Source organism: Callorhinchus milii, unplaced genomic scaffold (assembly GCF_018977255.1).
Source record: "Callorhinchus milii isolate IMCB2004 unplaced genomic scaffold, IMCB_Cmil_1.0 Scaffold2, whole genome shotgun sequence".
NCBI lineage: Eukaryota > Metazoa > Chordata > Chondrichthyes > Chimaeriformes > Callorhinchidae > Callorhinchus > Callorhinchus milii.
Window position 1 is genome coordinate 67,519,035 of NW_024704743.1, and position 19,917 is coordinate 67,538,951.

Below are 19,917 nucleotides of genomic sequence, written 5' to 3' on the forward strand. Positions count from 1 at the left end.
CCCAAAACTGCATTACAATGGCAGTAGGATTGTACCAGAATGCGTCTTGCCATGGTTTTCAAATTCTTTGGTATAAATTCAATATGCAGGAGCAAAGCTGGAGGCAGCTTGCTTTCTGTGCCTCTTGTTCCTGTTGTTTACACATTACATATCTGGGGAGTAATTCTATCTGTGTCTAGATGTATTATATTTATATACCATTTCAGAGAGTCCAGAATTTGGCAAATTGTTAAGTTCAGTCTTAATTTTCAAGTTATTTTTCTATAGTTTTTAAAACAACTTACAAATAAAGGGTGTCAAAATCAAGACTGAATTTGCCAAATTCTTAGACGTTCTGAAATTCTAACAAAATAGAATAAATCTAAACCCAAGTGGAATTTCATCTCCCCACCCAATTATACAAACTTAATCTCCATTTTAAAGCATATTGGGAAGAACCATTCACACTAGCGTTAAGCGACTGTCAGTAACTGAAAGACAACAATGAAAAGAACTTTAAAGATTAAATTCAGACAACTAAAGAGAAAAAAAGAGCATTATGGAACAGACAAATGGGATATCACGACCTGGGAAGAGGGAAATGAAGCACAAAGATTTTGGAGTTAGTGGGTGTATGCTTTTCCGCATTACATTTTGAAGATGATAATGCCTATTATCAATTGCGGTCGTGTGTCAATCTTGTGTATTCATTCCAATCATTCGTCAGATGAATAATGGATTTTCCAAAGTGTTTACATGTTGGCTTTAGAGACAGCTGCTGTTCACTGCCTTCCCCAGGAGCTGGGTATCTTCACAATTCAATTTGCATTTCAGTGCTGCAGTATCTTTTCTGATACTGTCTCTGACACAGTCACGAAGAATGTTTTGTTCATTCCCTCCCTAAAGGAAATGAGCCTAGAAGAGCATTCTGTCCAAAAGGAGAGATGTAACCAGACTCCATCTGCTTTACTCTCCAGAGCCTCACAGTCTAGCCTCAGGACACAAGTTGGTAAATGTAACCTTGCCCTCATTTCCAAAACAATGCACTTGTGAGCCTATTGGAAATAAGATGCTCTTTTGCAAGCTCCTGCTTAATACCCCCAACTCCATGTGCTTAATCACATCTGAAATAACAAATGTGTTATTATTAATCACGGCTGAGACACAAATGTTAAAATTGCATATAAAAGGTTCTCACTATTAACGACAAGGCCGTCTCCAATCACCACTTCATCTCCTTCACCACCTCCACCCCCCTCCCAACCTCCACCAGACCCACCACCATCTTCTACCGCCCCTGGAAGAAGTTACCCCCACAATCCCTAACCGCTGCCTTGGAGTCCTCTGAACTCCTCTCCCTCTGGCCTTCAACCCTCACTGACCCCTCTTCTCCTCTCACCCTCCTCCACAACACCCTCTCCTCCACACTCGACACTCTTGCCCCCATCACGTCCCGTACTGTCTCCTACTCTCGCTCATCCCCCTGGTTCACCACCTACCTCCGCTCACTGAAGAGCCAGGTGCGGGCCGCTGAACGCACCTGCCTCAAATCTGGCCTAACGGTCCACCGACAAACCTGGCTGGACCTCCTCAAAATCTACCGCTCCACTCCAGCCTCGGCCAAGTCATCCTTCTACTCCAGGATAATCCTGGAGGCGAAGAACAACCCCAGGCTTCTGTTTTCTACCACATCCCGACTCCTCCGTCCCCTCCGCCACCCCGCGCAGGTCATCTCCTCCAACCTTCATTGCGAGGAGATGCTGGATTTCCTTGAATCCAAAATCAAGGGAATCCGCTCCGTGGTCACTCCCCCTCCAACTTCCAGCCACCCCCCAGTCCTTCCCTCCCACTCCGACTCCTACCCATCCTCCCCTACACACCTTCGAACCCGTTTCTCCACCCTCTTGTCACCAAACTCATCCTGTCCCTGAAACCCACCACCTGCTCCCTTAACCTCATCCCCACTCCACTCCTTATCTCTCAGCTCCACCTCCTTGCCCCACTTCTCACAGACATCATCAACCTGTCCCTCTCCTCTGGCTCTGTTCCCATTCCCCTAAAAACCCTCCCTTGATGCGTCGCAGCTATCAAGCTACCGGCCCATCTCCAACCTCCCCTTCCTGTCCAAGGTCCTTGAAAGAGTTGTCGCCTCCCAGCTGCGCTCTTTCCTCTCCACCCATTCACTATTCGAACCCCTTCAGTCGGGTTTCCGTGCTGCCCATAGCACAGAAACCGCCCTGGTCAAGGTCACCAATGACATCTTGACCATCTGCGACCAGGGCTCCCTCTGCCTCCTCGACCTATCGGCAGCATTCGATATGGTCGACCACGCTATCCTCCTCCACCGCTTGTCCTCCCACCTCAAACTTCAAGGCCCTGTCCTTGAGTGGTTTAGGTCCTACCTCTTCCACCGTCTTCATTTTGTTTCCATTAACGGCTTTTCCTCCACCCCCCACACTGTCTCGTGCGGTGTCCCTCAGGGCTCTGTCCTCGGTCCCCTCCTCTTCACCCTCTATATGCTCCCCCTTGGTGACATCATCCGCAGACATGGGGTTAACTTCCACATGTATGCGGATGACACCCAACTCTATCTTTCCTCCCCTACCCTCAACTCCACGACCACCGATGTCCTGACAGCCTGCCTGTCCGACATCGAGTCCTGGACGAGAGACAACTTTCTTCAGCGTAAAACTGAGGCCCTCCTGATTGGCTCACGTCAGCGCCTCCGCACCTCAGGCGCTGACAGCATCAGCATCCAAGGCTGCACTCTCCACCTCTCAAAGCCAATCAGGAACCTCGGGTTCTGTTCGACCCTGAGCTGTCCTTTCTTCCTCATATCCGCACCACAACTGGCACCGCCTTCCATCACCTCCGGAACATCGCCAGACTACGGCACTACCTCACCCCTCACGCTGCTGAAACACTGGTCCACGCCTTTATCACCTCAAGGCTGGACTATGGGAACTCTCTCCTCGCCGGCCTTCCCGGCACCTCCCTCCACAAGCTGCAGGTCATTCAGAACTCTGCAGCTCGTGTACTGTCCCGCACCAGGCTTCGGACCACATCACTCCCACCCTCGCTCGCCTCCACTGGCTCCCCATCCCCCAGAGGATCGAATTCAAGATCCTCATCCTCACCTACAAGGCCATTCACGGCCTTGCTCCCTCCTACCTCTCCAACCTACTATCCCCCTACCTACCTGCCCGTACCCTCCGTTCCTCTGGCTCCGGTCTCCTCCACATCCCCCGCCCCAACCGCCCTACCATCGGTGGCCGGGCCTTCAGCCTCTCAGCCCCGAGGCTCTGGAACTCCATCCCCCAGTGCCTTCGCCGCTTCCTCCCTTTCCTCCTTCAAGGCCGGTCTCAAGACCTTTCTCTTTGACCGTGCCTTCAGCTCCCCTCTCGACTCTCTACCCCCTCCTCGCTCCCTCCCTTCCCTCCCCTCACCCTGACCATTTCTCCCCTGCTCGGGTCCTGACCCAACTGTCCAGCGCCTTGGGACGTTCTCCTGACGTGAAAGGCGCTCTATAAATGGAATCTTGTTGTTGTTGTTGTTCTCCCATTTAATAATTAATGTGGCCATTCCAAGTGACTACAATGTACAGAATAAGGAACAGGAGAAGATCAGAAAGCATGTTGACCTACAAACTGAATACAGACGTATGTGGCAGTACAGGTCAAGCACAATTCAGAAATGGCTTAACAAGATACCCAGTGCACAAAATGTCCACCTCCTGCAGAAAGTAGTTATTTCGAAAAGTTCAAATATACTAAGAAAAGTAACATCCATTCAAGAGTCAGGTGGTTGCGTTATCGGTCTGACTGACCCATCACTGAAAATAACTTCGAAACTAACACTACTGAGTGACCTAAACTGCGACAACAACAAAATAATAATGATAATCCTTGCATCTGATATAACCCCTTTCACTTCAGCAGGATGTCTCAAAGCAATTACTGGGTATATTGTAAAGTGCAGTGAGTGTGTATGCTGTAGGCGATGTCTGTGCAAGACAAGTGTGGAACCACCCAAAGAATTTCTAGAAGTAATTTGGAGACTTCAGTCCACAAATAGCTGCATTCTTCTCTCATTCTATGTGTCTAAAACATACTCCATCAGTATTAGATAGCTACTCTTTAAAATTTATTCTCTAAGAAAGCAACATGCTGTCTTTTAAGATGGAGTTCTAAATTGGAGCTCTCAAACAGCAGCCCTTCGAACGGCAGCTCACCACCACTGAAATCAAATTATGTTCTCAGTTGCATTGCTAAGGCAGCTTACCATTTCTCTAATGAAGCAATATTTATTAAAAAAAACACTCAGTAGCTTTCCACACTAAAAAAGATCAGTGTGGTTCAAAGTAATCTACAGAACAGGATTATCAATCATTTCTTGCTGTCATTCAGACAGAGAGAGAAAAGAAGCAAAGCTAAATGCAAGTTGTGAGACCATCCATACACCACACATACATTTACATAGGTTCTGTTATCTCTTTGTCTCTCATGCCAGTGTAACTTTTACTGTCAGAATATTTGAAGAGGCAAGTTACTGAGATTCACGATAAGTCAGTGGACCTTGTCATTATCTTGTTTCCAAACATTACTGTTAAAATATTTTTTCAGCAGAATAGTGGGCGGGTGGAACAATTTCTGAACTAAAACAGTTGATGCCTTATTCATTACTTACGTCAAATAAAAATGGATAAGTACTTGAATTAGAAGAGTATTGGATGATATACAACACAAACAAATACTCCATGAAATGTTTCTAGTCAGCTGAATATGGGGGAGTGGGGGGGAAGGAAACCCAGAGAAAGGAGAATGTTGTCTGGGATGTGAAGGAGGTCAGGTTTCAACAGTAAAAAGGTTGGAAAGAATGCATATCAGGGATATTATGATTAGGAACCTATTCTGGAAGGAGCAGACTTGATGAGGTCTTGCTTTGTTATTTACAACTCGGCTTAGCTGAAACTGGGACCAGCCGACAATTATGCCTCCAGCTGCTGTACTTTAAATGTTCTAAGATTGATGTTATTCACCAAAATATTTTAAAAACTATCAAATGTTTGAAAAGAATTGAAGTTAGACGCTTTCTAATTCTGAAGCGGTTCCCTGCTCGATTCTACCCAGAAGCCTTAAACACTGAGAGGATCATATGATAAGAGTTCGGGGCTCTCTACAAGCTGAGACTCAGTTTGTCTCTATCTCGTCAAATGAAGAAAAATTTTATTTGGTGAATTCACAGCTATTTCTCACTTACTATATATATAAATTCTAAAAACAGATTTACACAAGAATCGTTGACAACTTAATAGAGTCTCCAATCCAACTAGCCAGTGCATTAATCACTACACATACACCAGGCTTAAATTCAGCATCTCTGAGAAAGTTTATAAGACCTCTGCCTGACTGGACATGATGACACAGATTAAATATGACAACTGTCCTTATTTTTTATACAAATGCCAAAAATCTGCACAAAGCCCATTCCTGGCTACAAGGATATATATTCCATTGAGTTCTTGTTCATTTTCGAACTGAAATGTTTTGACCCTTATTTAACTATGGACTAGTGCCAGATAAGCAGCGTTTGAACTTCACCGTACAAACACAAACCTGTCAACTTTCTTCTGAAGGACCTTTGTTTATACATTGCAGGTGAAGTTTACTAAGAAACAGTTCAAGTGAGATGTAACCATATGTATTGTGTGTATCATAGAATCACAACAAATTGGTGAATACAAGGGAATGCTTCACTAATAATACATTAATCTATTCCATACTCCCATGAAAGTCTAACAATGGCTCAGTTAATAAAGCCATTAATTGGAAAGAAATTGACCCATTAAGACACAAAAGATCCCAAGAGAATTTCAGATGAAATAGGCTCTTCAGTCCATTTGATCTCATAGATCCAGAATATCCACCCTAGCAAACACCCATTACAGCATCAAGCTGCTTTTTTAAAAAAAGAAAATCTCTAATGCCCACCTGAACAGGTTGATGAGATCTTGGTTTAACGCCTCATTCAAAGGACACCACCCCCGATAATGTAGTGCTCCCCTAGTACTGTACTGGAGCATTAATTTCAAATCCTGACTTGGTGCTTAAACTCACAAACTTTTGACTGACCAGGAAGACACTCGAATATAAAGTTGTTGAGTTGAGAACATAATTTTTAGCTATGGAAAATCTTGTCGTCAACCAGTTTGGTTGAATGGTCGGTCTTAGAAATGAAGGATAGGCAAAGTAAGAAGTTAGATGCATAAAGAATATATTTATGTATGGTGTCATTGTGTAGGTAAGGCTATTACTGGTTTGGTTCTATACATGCACAGATATGAACGTGGAAAACAATGCAGTTAAAACCTGGAGCTGTACAAAGTGCAGTGCACTGGAGCCTCTCGCTTTGTTCACCACTGAATACGATCCTTAATTCATGCTCTCGTCTCCCCCCCACCCCCACCCCGAATTGACTCCTGATATGAATACACAGAATGCTGGCAGTATACAGAAGAAAAGTAGCTGCTGATTCTTTGATGTCTATGAATATCCAGTTCCTAAATTTAAAAAAATCAAATTCAAGAAACAATAAATCACCAGACTTACAAAGGCTGTTAGAAGTGTAAATTCGTCCAGTGATTACTTCTTCACATCGCGATGGAAACAGTCAAAAGCCTAATCCTGGAGTAAAACAACCTTGATAACATTGTATAGGCAAGAAAGTGCATTCACATTCACTTACAGTATGGATTTGACTTGCGAAAGAAGCAGATCATTGAACTAAAATTTAATAGAGGTTAATAAGTGTTAGGGATAATTTGACTTCTTGCTTGCTCAGGAGCATGCAATATTAATTTACATTAAAGCAAAATCGTATGCATAACTCTAGGCATTTTAAAAGCAATTATCATGAATATTTAAATAGTTTCAACAAGGTTTTCAGTATCTAAACCCTCAAAGTATTTTACCTTTTCTAATCTTCTAAATTTAATTTAAAGAACTGTGATTATCAGTCACGGTCGATGCTTTGTGTGCCTCCATGCCAAACTCTGAGCTGTCCTGGCCATCAATACTAAACTTCTATTTTACATGAATTAAAAGAATTGCCAACAATAGGGCTTAATCAGTGCTCATAGGAAAAGGCAGCATATATAACCCCACAATGCTAAAATAAAGTGCTTTGGAACATATAGTTTGTCTCCTCCAGGGAATAATAATAAAAATACTTTAATTTGACATAGCGCCTTATTAAGTCGTGCTTCACAGAATATATTATGAAGTGGATTTACTGTGTATTTTGTAAGTGAAATGTGGCAGCCAATTGAGCACAGAGGTTTCCCACAACAGTCATGGATTGAGTAACTAATTATTATTTTTTTCATTTGCTGATCCGAGCAGCATTGCTTACATTCGGAAGTGGGGATCCTTCCTGATTTGTTTGAACACAAAGCCAATTTGGACATGGCAGGGTCCCACAAACAGCCATGATGTGTGCGATCAATTTTATATGGGGGATCGTCGGTCAGGATACTGACTAGGAAAGAGAAACTACCTTCGTTTTCCAAATTACCTCACGGGATCTTTGGCATGGACGGGAGCTCGGTTTAGTGTCTCATCCGAAGGACAGCACCTCCAACAATGCAGAGCACCCCCTCCCCTAGGCAGGCGGAACATGGAACCCCATGTACAACATACAGACCTGTGAGAACTTACCATTGACCCGAGTTCACCTTGGAGCCACGTTCTCATGAGTTGGTGTGACATACATAGACATACAAGCCAAAACCCTAACGGAGAGACTGATCCTACCCAGACAAGCAGCAAGAAGCCTGCCGATGTTCACAATGGCAAGTGCCAGGGCTTAGTTGATTAGTTTTCAGCAGTACCTCAATGACTTTGGGGTCTCTAAGTCTTGGCTCTTGCCAAGCTGGGCTAAAACTCACTGGGATTAGATATGCATCCCTCCAGGGAGAAAGCATACATTTTTGTTTAAACTCTCAATTAAATAGGTTTTGAGATTCTTAAGCACAGTGACAGGTTTTCGTGTGTATCAGATATCCAGTTGACCAACAAAAAATCCCCACAGGAAACCCGTGTTACATTTGAGGCACTATTTATGCTGCCATTTTAATGATAATCACTCTTTCAACCCTGCAGCATCTGGGGTCCCTGTTGGGAGCAAACATCTAATTAAGGACAACATTGCTATTCCATGTTAGCTAGTTGTTCCACTATCGAACGTATTAGCAAATCGCTCCTACCCTTGTCAAATAAATTTAGATTGTAATTACCCTCTTCTTTTAAAACACATTGATTTATTATAACTTAATTTCCTTGAGCACTGCCCACTTTCTGATATTCCACCTATTCATACCTTTGTCATGTCCACGTAAATGTTTCCTTGCTGCGCACAGGGAAGCTACCCTGCATGAAGGGCATTATATCAATGCAAGTTGTTGTTGCTGATTTCCCTAGCTCTATCATTCACAGGCTCATCCAAAACTCCACTGCCTACATGCGGATCAAATTCACCCACACCAAATTTTGTGTGCTTATCACCCAGTCCTCGCCAGTCTCCCAGCTGATCAATTGCAAGATCCTTACCCACACCGACAAATCCTTCCACTCCTTGGCACCCCCTTATCTCTCTTATGTCTTTCTACCTGATTTCTCCACTTACATCCTCCACTCAGTAACTCAAGTGTGCTGGGCAGCTCTTGGCCTCTCTACAATATCATTAGTAACTGAATCTTCAGTTCCCACATGTCTAACCTGTGGAACTCCATCCCTCTAACTCTCTGTCAACCCTTTGAACATCAAATTCGACCTCTTTGAACATGCCTATGGTCACCTCCCTCCTCTGTGTTCAATCCCATCCCTGTGAAGTACTCCACATAAATGCTAGTTGTTGTTGTAAATCCCCATTCTACATTTGTGAGCAGTGCATATCAGAAATGTATTCAAACACAGAGGTAGGTGGGCAGAAAGAGTACAAATCTGTATGATCCAGGCCTCAGCTAGCATCAACTATTCAGCAAGAGGCACAGAATTGTGAGTAAAAATAAGCCTGGCTGAAATTTTTCCTATCCCGAGACCAAGGACCACTAAAGTTTGAGTGCTTCTACACTCAGTCCAACTCAAGATCAAAACAGGCTAGGGGCTGACCTGGAACCTTCCTGATCTGAACTGTTTAGCTGGACAACTATACTTTTAAAATAAACTGAAAACCAAAGTTCACTGTTACTAACTATATAGGATGGGGTCCACAATCCAAGGCAGATGTTTTGAATATGATCTTTTCCCTTCCCCTTTCTCTACAATCAACATTTTCCAGCAACCATTACATTTCCTTCCTAATCAATTATTAGACAACATCCCATTTTGGTTTGTCTGCTCCTGTTAATAATGGAAGGATAATAATTCTTGCATATCGGGAGACATCTCAAAGCACTTCACAGGATATTCTACAAAGAGTGACTATGTATCGTATAAGCAAACAAAGCAACCAATTTGCGCACAACAATGTCCCACTTCACAGCCATGAAATGAATGAACAATTTTATTCAGGGAATTATTGGCCAGGATCCCGGGAAAAAACTCACTTCTCCTTTTTGAATGGCGCCATTGGTTAGATGGGACTTTGCTTTGACATCTTAGTCAAAGGACAGCACCTATCATGATACAACACATCCCTGGCACTATAGTGTCAGAGTGACAGACAAGACTACATCAGTTTAAATCCCTGACGTGAGGCTTGAACCCACAACCTTCTGACTCCGAGGCAAGAGTGCTACAAACTGAGGTAGGCAAATACCAAGCTTTTCTCACGTTTCTTTTGTTTCCCTTTCAAATGAGATAATAATAGTTCTAAGCCTTGCATTTGATATAGGGCCTTATCATGTTGTTGAGGCGTCCCAAAGAGCTTCACAGAATACATTACAAAGTGGATTGACTGTATTTTTTGGACGAAACCCACCAGCCAATTGGGCACAGCAGTGTCCCACAAACAGTCCGGGATTGAGTGACACAATTTTTCTTTTGGGGAGGGGCGGTGGGGAGTATTACCCCGGAATGCAATCCGCCATTTGATTAACCAGCGGGTTCCTACTTACTGCTGGGTAGACTGAGGTGTGTGAAGTAAAGAAACTTGCCTAAGGTTTCGCCTAAGTTGTTGTTGTTGCTAATTTATTTCATTTCCTGAGTGAGGTTTGGCTTGTCACAAGACAAGCTTTCTGAAAGATACAACTGAAATGTCTCTGATCCTGGAAGACAAGGAGGTGAAACTCCAGGACATTAATCCATCATTACAATCTTGCATTATACAACTCTTTTGCATTTCGCAGGAGAAGCTTCCATGATACTTGCAGGGCTGCAATAATCATGTTCATAAAGCATTTGATCATGTCAATCTATCCTTATCCTTATGACCTTCAATTTCACATCCAACTAGATAACAGTCCAGCAACTTTTCAAAAGGGTTAATCACATTAATGCCTTTTTAAGTTTATTCCACATATCTAGTGGCCTTTAAAACACAAGATTTCTCCTAATCTATGATTGTGGCTTGCCAATTCCATGCTCTTGTCTTCTAGCTTTGTAATTATAGTTCAGAATATGTAGCCTGCTTCTATCTACAGGGTCTATGCTTTGCAGCGCTTGAAAGATGTATTTTATGTCTTGCTTAATCTCTTTTTGCGCAGTGATAACAAATTAAATTAGGTGACCTTGTCTTTTATAAGAAGAGATTAAAGTTTCAAAATCATCCCAGACAATTGTTTTCTGAATCGACAATAACCCTTTGGAGATACAAAGGATGGCTAAAACTGCACACAACGGGGTTAAAATTTGCAATGTTGCTTGATTTCTCCATTGTATTAAATAGTCAAGAAACATGGCTAATTTGCTCCTGACTTGATTGCTGGTCTTAACTCACTGTTCAGTTAGCTGTTCTCGAGACCTCAGTTCCCATACAGCTCACTCCTCCCTCTAATCTACCACCATTCTGGTTAAAAATAATAATAATAATAATCCTTGCATTTGACATAGTACCTTATCACATCATTAAGACATCTCAAAATGCTTCATAGGATACGCTGTAAAGTGGAGTGACTGTATTTTGTGGGCTAACAAAATGAACAAACAGAAACAATTGTTTGCAACAAGAGCCAACAAACTGTTGCCGGATGAATGATCAATTTGTTTGGAAGATTGTTTACCAGGTCAATAGAAGAAAGTTTTTTTAAATAACCTCAGGGGATCTTTATTGTCCACCTGAGAACTGCCAATAGTGACCTGGAGTAACCCGTTCTAAGCAGCAACAAGAATTACAAGAATCTGCTTCAATTTACAATCAAGCACTCTAATTTATTCCAAGGCATGCTTTTTCTTGTTGACAACTGCACGATCAACATTGAAATTTGCAGCACTGAAGGAATCTATTTGGCCCATCGTACTGGTCTAGTACAGAATAGTTGGGTCGAATGGCCTGTTTCCTTGCTCTAGTTTGCTGTATATACCTATGCCACTGCCATCTGTATGTTTTAAGACCCCTTTTTATTAATCTCGCTTTCCAGCACTTTCTCCATATCCTTTAATAGGGTTACATATTTTCAATTATTATAATAATAATAATAGCATTTCACGGAGTCCTGTAGCTCAGTGGTTAGAGCACTTGCCTTGCAAGCGAGAGGCCTGGGTTTGACTCCCGGTAGGGCGAAACCTTGAGCAAGTTTTCTTAATCCACACGCCTGATAATAATCTCTCAAGAAAAAACAATAATAAAATTGGTCACTTCAATCCACGACTGTTTGTGGGACACTGCTGTGCACAATTAGCTGCCGCATTTCGTCCACAAATATACAGTTAATTCACTTTACAGTATATTCTGTGAAGCGCTTTGAGATGTCTAGAAGAGTGAAAAGCGCTATATAAATGCAAGGATTATTATTATTTGATGTAGCTTCTTATGTTATTGAAATGTCTCAAAGTGCTTCACAGGAAATTTAGTGGGAAGTGTAGTAACTATGTACATATAGGCAAATAATGGTCAATAATCACACTTAAACCATTCCCACCTTTACTAATAGACAATACAAAATTGCATTTGCATAGTGCCTTTCATGTCGGGAGGACATCCCAAGGCGCTGGACAGTCAGGGATTTGGACACGAGCGGGTTGGGGGGGTGTAGTGGAGGGGGTTACAAGATAAATGAAACACATTATGTTTCATGTTTCTTGTACTAATTAATGTACATTACATTTGTTCATACAAAAAAATCAATCAGCAATTCCTCAGATCATCCATCTGATAATATGCAGATGGATTAGGATGATACATTTCTTTAAATTCAATGCTCGCCCATTCATCAAAGTTTCAATATAAATTTTCCAACTTACTGAGACTATGCCCTCTATCATCTGCCTGTTCAGGTTGAAGACAAAGATCCCATGGCACTCCAAAAGAGGAAGGAGGTATCTCCTGGCCAACAACCCTCAATTTAAAATTGGTCATTCACTTCATGGCTGTTTGTGGAACATTGTGGTAAATTGGCTGCCATGTTTGCCGACAAAATTCTCAGTTGCTACACTTTACAGTAAATCCTGTGAAGCGCTTTGAGACATTCTCCTGATGTGAAAGACTATATAAAATTTAAAGATTATTACTATTATTATACTTATTATTTACAAATAGTTTTAATGGATTGGAACTCAGAACAGACTCTTGCATAACTCCTCTCAACACTATCTCCGAAGAGAGTGCAAATGCATTACTCACTGCCTCTGCTTTCTAACATTGAACCCATTATTAATCTAGTTTTCAATCAGCTGATGTATCTACCGTGAACTGCAGGCAGCTTTATCTCTTTTAAAAGGTTCAAATGTTGAAGTTTATCAAATTACTTTTGAAGGAACAATTATATCCTGGACATCGATATTGATAGCTCTTTCCCACCAATTTATTTATCAACTTGAGGAACCGGTGATATGACCTATTGCTTCTGAAAACCACGGTGACTATCTCTATCACTTCTGTGCTCTTCAGATGAATATTGATGGTGCCCCATAAAAAGCTCTGAGGCAATTTCTTGCTTCCAATATAAGGCCAACTGATGATGTTCTTTTTGATTCATACAATACTCTTTTTATGAATGTCAGAATTACAGCAGATGTACATCAGCCCATGGGTACAGTTGATCATTATCTCTCCTGCTAATCTCTCCAAAATATGAAATTAATCCATTCCTCTCATATTCTTTTGGATTATTAGGGTGAGGTTTAAAAATTGAGAAGATTTTCTTCTGGTCAGTAAATATACAAACTTTGACAGCATGCACCCTTTTCTCCTATTTTTTCCTCTCAATGTGTTGTCTCTTTCCTGGGATATCATCCAGTAACTCGCTCAAGTGGTCATCCTTCATGTATAAACCTTGACAATATAGTTCAACTGCTTATTCAACTGTGGGAGACATCACAACCGAGCTTGATCCTGTCCACACATGACATCCTCCCAATCACCTCCAGCAGGAGGGATCTGGCCAGCAGTCAGACGTGAGGGTTGTGTAAACACATCTGAGCTATTCCAACGTGTAACCATTGTGACAAGGTTACTGTGAGTACATAAGTCCAAAAAAGACCAGAAAGCAATATACAGCCTGCAAGGCAGGTTTTGCCAAGATTCAGGATTGGGAATTATTTTCCTGGGATTTCTTTTCCACTGTTTCTGACACTGAATTTGCTTGTGAACTGTGTCATTTTAGCTGCAAACTGAAAATCAGAATTAACACAGGGTTATCCAGTTTATGAATGCTGCAATTTCAATCCCAATATGCTATTGGAATTTTCAAATATTAAGGAATGGACTGTAGATTCATTTAATGTATTCAAAAAGAGTTCATGTACCCAGTTCAACACACAGATTTATATACATGTGATGCCAAGGCAAGAGAGATGAAGGAATAATAAAAATCCTTACATTTTGATACAGTGCCATTCACGTCAGGAGGACGTCTCAATGTGTTTCCCAGAATTTACTCTACGAGTGTATTTTGTAGACAAACTTGGCAGCTAATTCCTGTAGAGCATATTCCCACAAACAACCACAATGTAAATGACCAATTGTATCTGGGGGATTGTTGGCAGACAACCAGGAGAAACTCTCACCCCTTTTTATCTAGTGTCATGGGATCTTTAATGTCCACCTGGACAGGCAGGTGGAACTTTGGCTTAACATTGCATCCATAGAATGGCACCTCCAACAATACAGCACATCTCCAGCACTGCATCGGAGAGTCAGCATAGGCTTTATAAGTTCCAATATGTAAAAACAGTATTTGCAGACCCCAAACCAACAGTTAATTGACAAGGCCTGAATAGGCTGAATTAATTTGCTTGTTGTCAATTTACTGTTTTACAAGTAAAACAGAACTTTAATAAGTTCTTTAAATATTAAACAAGTCTGATTTAAGAACTGTGAAACAGATTTGGATTCCTTTCATCTAAAACTAAACTAAGTACCTCAAAAATGCAGATTGGAATGTACAACTGAGGTTTGCAAAATGATTAATAAATTAAGTAAAACTAGTGCATTGCATGCCCCTAGGGAAGATGTCCCTTTTTCTTTCAACTGTTGAGTACTTCTTTAATTTGTTGTTTGATGTGTGATCAATCGGTTACTCAGATGTTCCCAGCTTTTCTGGCAATCTTAACAGTGCTCTAGTAACCATGACCAACAAAGTACATGATCGACTCAGTAAAGAACTGTTTCAATTTGATCTTCATTCCCCATAAAGTCAAGCAAATATTAATTGGCTAAAATGTAGACCATTCACATGGCAAAGAGGGTAAAATTGGAGACTGTTACTCAGATCCTGGGCTAGTTTGAGGTTGGTGCTCTGTAAGATCGAATATTAGCATCACATGTGAAGATAACTGAAGCACCCCTAAAACACAATATAGCTGGCATTTATATAGGACATTTTGTGTCGGGAGGACATCTCAAAGTGTCTCTATGTTTCTCTTTTAGGTGTTCATCAACTTGCTGGGAATTTGCAGTACTAGGGAGAAAAATGTGACATTTCAAACCAGATTTGTTCACTGAATCTTTAAGAAACGATGGAACTTTAGTTTTATAGACTGGGTTTGAATGCCCTGTAACTGCAAATAATGTTTTTTTTGTAAGCGCAGAGACAGCATCTAAATGTTCTTCACAGGACACTGGATGAGTTAAATTTACCTTAAATACTCAAGTACGCTGCAGGAATCGGCTGTGCAGCAAATGAGTAGTTGGTATAAATTGGTTAATTTTGTTCAAGATACCATTGCAAAGGCTAGTGAGCAAAACTGTGCAAAGGCTTGTAATTAACTGAACCAAATAGCCTTTGTCCTGGAAATATGGAAAGGTTACAGAGAGGTCACTTGTGGCACTGATCAGATAGGAGATAAGTTATATAACATCAGCCAAATGGAGGAGCTGACATGAGGATTGTTGGCCCAGACAACAGCAGAAATTCCCTTTTCTTTTTGAATAGTGCCATGAGACCTTTAATATCCACTGAACTGGCCCCGCCAACAATGTAGCATTCCTCCATCATTGCAGTGGAATGTCAGCCTAGAGTATATGAACTCCAAGTCTTAATGTTGGGCTTGAACCCAGAACTTTCTAACTGAGCCAGGCTGACATATAAATCGACCTGAGCTAGGTAGGGCATTGGGTGAAATTGGCCCAACCCTAAACATTCGCAGGCTCCTACTCGAACGTATCATAATATTTAATACATTCCAAAATGGACAAAAACTGAAACTTTTAAGTTTCCTCTTAAATGTGTTGATACTTTCTGCTTCAACCACAGCTTCTAGCAATGAGTTCCACATTCTCATCACTCTCTAGGTAAAGAAGTTCCTTTTAAACTCCATTTTAAATCTACTACTGGCTACCTTACATTTACGCTGCTTTATTTTGGATTCAACAACAAGTGGAGTCTAATACTGTTCATCTTATTGAACCCTTTCATAATTTTATACACCTCTATCAGGTCCCCTCTCAATCTTCTCATCTCCAGTCTTTCTCAGGCTGTGTTCACTCATCCATGATAACATTCTAATACATCTACACTGCACTCTCTCCAAAGCAACAATAACCTTCCTGTGATATGGCGACATGACGTGTAACTAGAAGGGGATTGAGGGATATGGTGAGAAAGCAGGTAACCAAGGTTGAGAAATGATCAAAAAAGGGGCAGGCACTTTGGATCCGTACTAAAAAGACTTAAGTACTATCTGTCCAGTTTTTGTTCAATAACAAAACACAAAGGATTCGTAAAGGACTCGCAAAATGCTAGATCTCACAAGGCTTCAGTGTAGCGCATTTTCACTTTCTACCCAGGATTTGTAATAAAGAAAGTGCACACAGCAGGTACTTAATGAGCAAAAATGAGCAAAAATCATTAGCAAAACACTGTGCCACACAATTTTGGTAAGCTTTTCAAACAAGGGGACTACTTAAGTCAATTCCACTACATGTGCAATGTTCATACAGTTTTATTTTCTTTTCCTGTGTAAATTGGGCTTGTGGATTCAGGAAGGCATTCAACCGGAGCAGCAGGAGGTTAATTATTTACTTCAGCGAGTATATAATCTCAAGAGCATGCTACATGAGCTCATATATATGTGTGGGCATTGTGCAGTTTTAAAAAAATCAGGATAAATATTTTTCAAGTGTAATTGAGATTCGCGGGTTAGAAGAGCGTTAGATTCCATTAGACTTAAATGGAATCCATGTGCACAGCACTCCTTTTGAACAAGATCCCTCCAAATCTCCAGAACAACATTTATTAATGCTACACAGCGCATCCAGTATGTTTGAGCAAGCCTTGCAGCGACTCCTCAGAGATGTATTGATGGTACCAAGAATATTTCAAGTTGTGCTCACAAGATCGTAGCCAGTTTGAATGCATGTCCACACACAGTAAACCCCCACGCAAACAAAATGGACTTACCTGGAGTATTCAACAACCTTGACATCCTGCAGGTGTAGGATACATATTGTTCACAGTACTCAGCACTGCTGGTGACTGCAGAGATCTGATCCAGGGAAGTGCTGTAATTCAGTTTCATGACAGCGGGTTTCTCCAGGCTGGAACCAGTAATTGCTGTCTGTTGCAGCATATTGTGGTACACAGTTGTCCAGACATTATCCTCTAATGAAAGAAGAAACAGAAGTAGAAGTGTCAAGTGTTAGTTATCGCTTTGCGGAAAATACAAAGAGAACATTTACAGGCTCTTTTCTGGGTATTGTAGTTGTATCATACTTTGCAATTTGAACTTGACAAGTCTAACTGTTCAGCAAAAATATCTTATATATCAGCACGTGAAGCTGAGAAAAAGTGTGAACATGTTGACAAAATAACAGAAAGGAAAATGCCACCTTGCACAATAACCTTCCAGTTTGGAATTTTTTAACTTAATCTCGGAATTAAATTTCACAAATTAGTTTGCAAATCCAATATTGGCAGTAATGCAAGTTTGTGAATAGTGTAATTTCTCCACTATTTAAACAATGGTAGTGGCAACCGGGACACAAATAAATTATCCTTGCATTTGCTACAGTGCTTTATTACATCAGTGAATCACCTCAAAGAGATTCACAGAAGTGTAATTACTGTGGCTTGGTGGGCCAAATTTTATCTGGAGGCAACAGGAGATCGGACTCAGATTAAGGTCTCAACAGACTCAAGCCAGGAAAAACAGTCATTGCATATGAGTAGTTGTCTCTGGAGAAAAGCTTAGCTTTGAAAACACAGTATAATTGGAATCACAAAGGTCTGCAGCATAAAAAGTGCATTAATAATAATAATCATAATAATAATAGTGGAATTTGATATAGCACCTTATGTCTTTGAAATGTCTTGAAGTGCTTCATAGAATATACTGTAAATATACTGAATTCATTGTATATTTTGCGGGCGATATGCAGCAGCCAAACAGTGCCAACAACAACTTATATAGCGCCCCTCAGGCAGGGTAGTATTCCAGAGTGCTTGACAGTGGCGGAGCACGACGCTGAGCCGGAGGGAGGTGGGAGGTGATTTTAGGCGCAGTCGAATAGGAAGGTCTTCAGGCACAATCTGAAGATGGGGAAGGAAGGAGCAAGGCTTATAGAGATAGGAAGAGTGTTCCAAAGTTTTGGGGAATAGTGGCTGAAAGCACGGTCAAAGGTGGTGAAATGGAGGGCACTAGGGACATGCAGAAAACCGGAGCCAGTTGAGCTGGATTTTGTGGCTGGTGGGGAAACCGGCATTGGGGGCATTTGAATAATTGAGTTAAGAGGTGATGAACGCATGGATGAATGTTTTGCTTGCATCTGTGGTAAGGTACGGTCGAAGGCGGGCAATATGGTAGAGGTGGAGAAAAGCAATCCTGGTCAGGGACCAGAGGTGGGGAAGGAAGGACAGCTGTGGGTCGAACCTGATGCCTAGGTTGCGCACTGGTTCAGTGAGTCTGAGAGATTGGCTGGGGAGATTGATCAAGTCTGAGCCGCAGGGCAAAAGGTGTTAATGGGAGCCAATGAGTATGGCTTCTGTCTTGTCGACCTTAATTTATCGAAGTTTGTACTCATCCAGGCCCTGATATCCACCAGACAAGCCAAGAAAACATCGGCAGACCTGGAGTCACAGCAGGAGGAGAAGTAGATGTGTGTGTCATCCACATATATGTGGATGTTTACCCATGTCTGCTGATGACATTGCCAAGAGGGAGAATATAAATGAGGAAGAGGAGGGGGCCAAGGATGGAACCCTGGCGTACATCCCACAAACAGTCATGGATTGAGTGACCAAATTATTATTTTTTTTAGTTTATTTTTTAAGAGATTTTTACCCCCAGAAATGTGATCCACCAATCAACTAATAACCAGTTCCTACTTACTGCTAGGTAAACAGAAGCATGTGGAGTAAGGATACTTGCCTGACATTTCGCCCTGCCGGGGAATCAAACTTAGGTCCTCTTGCATGCAAGGAAAGTGCTCTAACCAATAAGTCACAGGATTCCACAATTAAACCTCACCATAGGGTTTGGGTGCTATCATTAAAATTAGTCACTCACTCCATAACTGTTGACCAAAAAAAAATGCGGTACTAATTTACACAAGTCAGAAATTCCTACATTCAACTCCATTTTTTCAATATAAAAAAATTAGATTTCTTCTTCTTTCTCTTTAACTTCTAATCTCCCTGAATAACTGACTGAAAAGAGCAATGTGCAGCCATCAACAAAATGAACACTCATCCAGAAAATACAAAGAATTGAATCTCTCCAGTGAAAAACTCAGTGACCCCTGGAGAAGTCCATAATGGACAACAAATTCATGAAAACTGCTCAAAACACAAAATGCTTAATAAATGCACAGTCACCACACCTTGCAGTATATCCTGTGCAGAGCTTTGAGACCTCCTCCTGACATGAAAGGCATTATATTAAATGAAAGGATTATTACTGTTGAATAATTGGTATTAAGGCTGTAACTCATAATCGGATGAGGGAACTCTCACATGAGAGCTGTATAAGCTCAAAACTCAGTGTCCTCCTATTGTAAATGGATGGTTGAAGACAAAGCTGAAATAAAAACCAATACGGACAAAAACAGACTGCATTATAAGCAGTCTTTGAGGGCAGGCTCAAAACATCTCATTGGTCTAAAATACGCAGTCAATCCACTTTACAGTACATCAGGTAAAGCACTTTGGGATGTCTGGACAATGTGATAAGGCGCTATATCAAATGCAGAGGATTATTATTATTAACTAAAAATTCTCATGGGTAGGTCTAGAGTACATTGTTCAGAAGATAGATGAATTCATTCATAGGTTTGTGCAACTCTGCAGAAAACTCAGTCAATGGCTGGCATCTGCACAGCCCAGGGTCTAGAGGGAACTAATGGAAG

The 19,917-nt window shown here is 41.4% G+C and overlaps 1 protein-coding gene across 2 annotated transcripts in view; it reads right to left on the reverse strand.

The window, feature by feature from the left end:
• The window catches only part of LOC103187001 (contactin associated protein 2), an 855,622-nt gene that overhangs the window by 327,499 nt on the left and 508,206 nt on the right, over positions 1 to 19,917 (reverse strand). For both annotated transcript variants that reach the window (XM_042331730.1, XM_042331729.1), the window contains one exon: positions 16,976 to 17,176. In XM_042331730.1, coding sequence (XP_042187664.1) covers positions 16,976 to 17,176 — 201 coding nt within the window. The remainder of the gene's footprint in view (positions 1 to 16,975; positions 17,177 to 19,917) is intronic.